Genomic DNA, 6,000 nt, shown 5'->3' with positions numbered 1-6,000 from the left:
CGGTTGATGAAGAGAGACAGAAATAATGCCTTTTTTTCATTATTTTTCCACCGTTACTTGATATGTTATATTGTACATTAATCAAGGGTATAGTGGTACAAGGCAGTTGAACGACATTTACTCTAGAAAAGTAACTGCGGAAGAATCGAATAGCGTTTATTGATTTAAAAAAAATTAAGACTTTGCTGGAAAGGTTTAAAAATAGATCGAAATGGCAGAAGCATGGGTATCTATTTTTAAATTAGTATTTATATTTTCAATCACTGTATCCGTTCCAAGACCAAAACTTTATTAGGAATAAAATAACAATATTCATTAGAGACAACTACAACAACAAGAAAATTCCCCCAAAATAAAATACGTTCGTGGCCTCTACTTGGAAACAAAAATGCCAACCATTATCCTCTGTTTTTAAGACGATTATTCGTACTTTATACGAATACACACGTTCTTTCTTCACTCAAATATCCCAACAGCTGTTATTTGTAAGAGTTTTTCTTTACCAAAACCAGGTCCGACAAGGGGTGGGTGGGGTGGGAATCAACCGGGGATATATCGCCTAGGCCCGGGTCCATAAAGGAACTCGGGCCGAACAACACTTTCTAATTTTATATAAAAATTTTTTTTGTTTGAACAAGAACTAGGAGAGATGTTTCTTACCCCAGGGCCCGTGATCGCTCTGTACGGCCCTGACCAAAGTTATCTTTCCTGGTCACAAAAAAATGCTCCACCAGTCTCTCCTTCTCTTGTGTAGCTTCACTAAATTCGTGCACTTATCTCTCTCTGTCTTGTCTGTATCGATTTTGCATTATATTCCGACTTTCGCAAGACACGTTTCAAACGTACCGTGAAATCCATATATAATGATCGTTAAAGATCCTCCACCCTTCAACTAAAAGAATTCAAACAAAAACCCTTCCATAATTTTTTCTTATGTATATATTTCAAATATGAGAGACGATTATTAAGGGACTTTTAAATGGCATGTTTTCTTAGTATGTCTTCATTATGTGGAGATATGCTGAAGAAGATTCTAACATTATGGAAAAGTTTTCACCTAAATCTTTATTTTGGAAGCAATGTATCAGACTGTGTCCATCGCTATGCGTAAAGCTCACCTGTGTCAAACATGGAATTTTCTTACAATTCCTGTACAAAGTATACTAATATAAGTATCTAACAGTTCATAGCACTTCTAGGCCGTGTCGTACCTCCAGTCTCTCTCTCTCATATATATATATATATATATATATATATATATATATATATATATATATATATATATATATATATATATATATATATATATATGTATATATATATATGTACTACAAAGAATTGTTTGGGGGAGGGTAAGACAAAAATGGTCCCCAAACAATATATAGGAAATCGCATGTTCATTATTCATTGAAGTAATATGTCTCCGATTCTTCAGGGTTTTTTTTGCGCAAATATCTATGTTACCATCGATGATGAAAATATTATTGTAACCTAGCACTTGTCCAAGGTACAACCACAAAGGGAATACGTCGTGTGCGTGTCTCACATGAAGACAGCCCTACATCGCGTTTCAATCTTAAAACTGACCATTACCGGCAATCATTTAAACGATACCTAAAACGGTATACACACAGCTTGTAACAAACAATACTTTCGCAAAAATGCACGCATTTCATCGTAAAACGAAATACATTTCACAAATTGCCTTCCTTCCCTGCAACTAATAAATAAAAGTACTACTTGGTGATTGGCTATATGTTTTGCATTTGTGCAAACAATGTTTCATTTGCATCGAAGCTTTCTTCTTGACAATCACAAACAAGTATGCCGAATTTTTGTCCTCGTGCAGACTTTGCACTTGACCTGGCAGCACCAATGGAACGTGCAACTACATCGTTCTCTTACAGTATATGATTCAGACTTATAGCCACGCCCACAACACATGAGGTCACAGCCATCAATACCAAGGGAAGTAGCATTGCATTCACGTCCTTTAGTGCCAATAAATCCGATTGAAGTGTCTTTCTCACAAAAATTTGGTGAGTCCTCAAAATAGACAAGGTCTTTCTTCCCCGGAGGTTTGTGGTTCGTATTTGCCGGAAGTAATGTAAATTTCCTCCTCCTTCGTCTTCCTCCACCATTGTTCCCTGTAATGTAAAAAGACGAAATGCACATTTTATATTTCTTTCCAAGACCTTTAAAGCTGCTATATCTGTTTTTTTTAATGAGCTTTCTAAAGTCTGCGTGTTTTATTTGACTGGCATGAATTAGCCTTTTCACAAACTTTCAGTAAATTTGGGGAACACAAAAGTTAGTTTTCAACTGATTTATTCTCACGGATGCTTAAGATTTTTTGTACATTTCCAAATAAACAAATTGTCGAACAGAACAGTGGAAGAACTTTCCTGGCACGCGTCCGTAATTGGCAAGCAATGTCTTAGGCCGAAAACTAGGAAAAATATGTCTGCCAGTTGGTTGAACAGTAACGTAATTCGCGCAAAAATATCATTCCCTTAACGGTAAGTTCGGAAACTTATTGCTGAACTGCAGTCTCTAGCGGCTAGCTTCACATCGGCGCAGAGAACTGTGGGAAACGAATTACGAACACAGCGTTCTATGACTACAAATGGAGTAGGATAGTTATCTGCGGTCCAACAAACACCGGAAGTGTGATGCGGTTTTCACCAAATGTAACACAAAAGACCGCATCAACACTGGCAACATCCATCGGCTGTTAATGTAAATAAATACACGATTTCATCTGAAAGCGATATTTTTAAGGTATGATTTATCTTCTAGATCTATTAAGAAGTTATACATACATTTAAAAGTAGCTTAGTGACGTCAAAACAGACGATATCTTCAATATACGGAATGTCCCACATCATTAGCACATCGTTGTTAATACAGAGTTCGTGATTAACATGGAAAATGCATGAAAGTCTCTACTTATAGAATTCAAAGAGATTGTGTGAATTCTACAAGAAATATTTTTTTGTTTGTTAAATACAGACATTGTGGCATGAAATACGATCTTTAAAATGTGATGTAGATAACACCGGGCTAAAAAGACCCCAAGATTTTGGCATGTGTTGAAACATTTGTTTGTCCCAGATATCTTTTATTTTTGTATGGTGTTTTAAAGTAAACAATCCTAAGTATGTTCATTTTAGTTAGAAAACTTCGCCATATGATTTAGCGGAGATACTGCTATTAACATGCACAGGTTGATCAAATGATTCTATAAAAGTTAATTCAATGCAATACAAAAAAGTATGTTACACACATGACTACTTTTGTTGTAGTAATGACGAAAATGTTGTCTTTGATAACAACTCTAAATCCACTTGTGAGAGTTGAAAGAGCATCTCAAGATAGATGGATATTTCAGCCTATGCTTCAAGCGAGAAGCTTTAAAGATATATTGCTTTTGTGGCAGCCCCATTTTAAGAAATAACATAAAAAATCATGGCATTCAATAGAGAGCATCTCATTTGGAAATAGTTTTCGCAAAGAAAGTACAAAACGGCAGCATGCGTACAGAATTATTTTACTCTGCGTGTTTGTTGTTCTTTCCATTTTTCAAGAAGATAAAAGTACCATATGGTTCATCATTGTGAAGAAATGAGTTTGCTGAAGATTGATTGATGCTCCTCCAGTCATTGTAATTTACATATTGTCTTTCCAATGATGTCAACATCCATGTATTTAATTTTGTATTCAGACTGGCGTATTGCCTGTGATACTGCTGTTGTTACTGTTGTCCACACATGCAAAGTGAGATACTAATATCTGGCCTCATACGTTGTGTATTGAAACAAGAATTTCGTTTGTCACTTGCCACTGGTACTTCTTGTTTACCGCCTGCAGCGATTCGAAGATGTAGTTAGAGCGTCCGCCTCGGATGCGGGAGGTCGTGGGTTCGATCCCCGGCCGAGTCATACCAAAGACTTACCCAAAAATTGTGCTAACAGCTGCCTCGCTTGGCACTCAGCATTAAGAGGTTAGTGTTAAGACTGGTCGGCCTGGTATCAGGATAATGTGACTGGGTGGGACATCATGCTACATGCCTGCGGCATGGTGCCCCAGTGCTAGACGTCACCATAAACTGTTACACTGCAGAAATCTTAGCGATATGACTGAAAAATTGTTAAAGCTAAGTTAAAAATCCACACACACACACACACACACACACACACACACACGCGCGAAGACCATGTACAAAGGCATGCCTGATTAAAGTACTAATCCACGGAAATTGTGACTCAGACTTGGGTGACTTAGGTACAAATTCACGAAGACGATGGACTAGGCCATGCATAACTTAAGTACTAATCCACGGAGACTACGGACTATGGCTTGGATGGTTTAGGTACCAATCCACGGAAAATATAGACTAATTCTTGCATGACTGGGGTTCAAATTCACGAAGACGATGACTAAGGTTTGGATGACTTAGGTACAAAATACACGAAGTCGATGGACAAAGGCATGCATGATTTAACTACTAATCCACGGAAACTATGGACTCAGACTTGGATGACTTAGGGGTCCAGACAATGTTATATTCGGAAAGATTATGAGCCTGTGAGGAGCATGGGCTAGGACTGGGAGGTAACGGAAGTGACACTTCCAAAATTGGTAAGATTTTGGTGTACGAATACCCAGAACGACATGCGAAGAACGGATTCTTATAAGGAAAGCAGGCTTTAAATCGCACCTAACCGTCTCAACTAAAACACATTCACTTTAACATTTTAATGAAACTGGTGGAACGTTTGAATGAAACAAATTTAAAAATCAGCTCGCTTCAACAGTTGCAAACTACTGCTTACGACACTGTTGCTGGGGACACTTTATTGAGTCATTGTGGCATTAATAATGTTAGGAAAGCGTAATTACAATCACGGATGTGAGTGCAGTTCAAGATGGTCACTATTTACATCTCGAGTCTTTACTTTCTTCCTACGGAAAAAATCTGAGGATGTTACGTTTGATCTGGGTATATGCTATTGCACGACTGATATATATATATATATATATATATATATATATATATATATATATATATATATATATATATATATATATATATATATATGAAAACAATCTCAATCAGGAACACATGTAGTAACGACGAGTCTGACTTGAATTCAATTAGGAAAATAGTCATAACAAATATGGATCCTGTAAGAAAACCTATAAATGTAAACTTATCTGCAACGCCATTATTTACGTACATATGTCACCGCAAATATACATTTTCGGAAAAATGTGCATATGCATTAGTATTTGTGTGCGAATAATTATCATAAATTACGCTTAATTAGTAATCACATAAAATACGTAAGAGTATGATTCTCATTTACCATCCATTGAAATTCAATTCAATAAAAACAATAAAGGTGTCCAGTATGTAAATAATGGAATTAAAACATATTGAAATAAAAGAGTGATAGATGAAATTAATTCAGCCTGATCATACAAATATTAGTTATTTTAACTTACAAGTATATGATCTCAAAAGAAACAGGTTATAAGCGATAGTTAAGAATCATATTTATAACGCGAAATTTAAAAATGAACGTAAAGTTAGTACACAACGAAATTATGTTGCAAAACGAAAACAGTGAAATGCTTAAGCATATGTAATAGTTTTACATTTGCTTGCATGATATGTTTTAGCAATTTAGGAAAGTTCCAAACAAACGGAATTAAAATGAAATTGGAAGGATAAGTAAAGGAAAAATAACGCCGGAGCATGCCAACATAAAGAAAGCCTCTATGAGAGTAACTTGTTTTTCCTGTTCTCACTAGACAAGCGTAGGCGGTATGGTAAACCCTAGACTGGTTCCCCGTCCCTTTTCAAACGATAACTAATATCTGGTACATGTACTAACAAATTGCGACTTAGACCTTACAGTAATTAGATGATTCTGATGACTTTCCCCGCCAGTAGACACATGCCAATCTGTCAATACTTTGCATTTGTTTTGGCGA

At 36.2% G+C, this 6,000-nt stretch overlaps 1 protein-coding gene across 1 annotated transcript in view; it reads right to left on the bottom strand.

Annotated features, from left to right (window-relative positions):
• Positions 1-1,250: 1,250 nt before the first annotated feature.
• Positions 1,251-6,000, bottom strand: part of LOC149790741 (protein Wnt-1-like) — a 59,693-nt gene continuing 54,943 nt past the window's right edge. The window contains exon 6 of the mRNA XM_089971437.1: positions 1,251-2,147. Coding sequence (XP_089827563.1) covers positions 1,813-2,147 — 335 coding nt within the window. The 3' untranslated portion in view covers positions 1,251-1,812. The remainder of the gene's footprint in view (positions 2,148-6,000) is intronic.

This window comes from Sinohyriopsis cumingii, chromosome 10 (genome assembly GCF_028554795.1).
Source record: "Sinohyriopsis cumingii isolate HCF-2022 chromosome 10, ASM2855479v2, whole genome shotgun sequence".
NCBI lineage: Eukaryota > Metazoa > Mollusca > Bivalvia > Unionida > Unionidae > Sinohyriopsis > Sinohyriopsis cumingii.
Note: the sequence above shows the minus strand (reverse complement) of the source record. Positions and strands in the feature narration are given on the sequence as shown.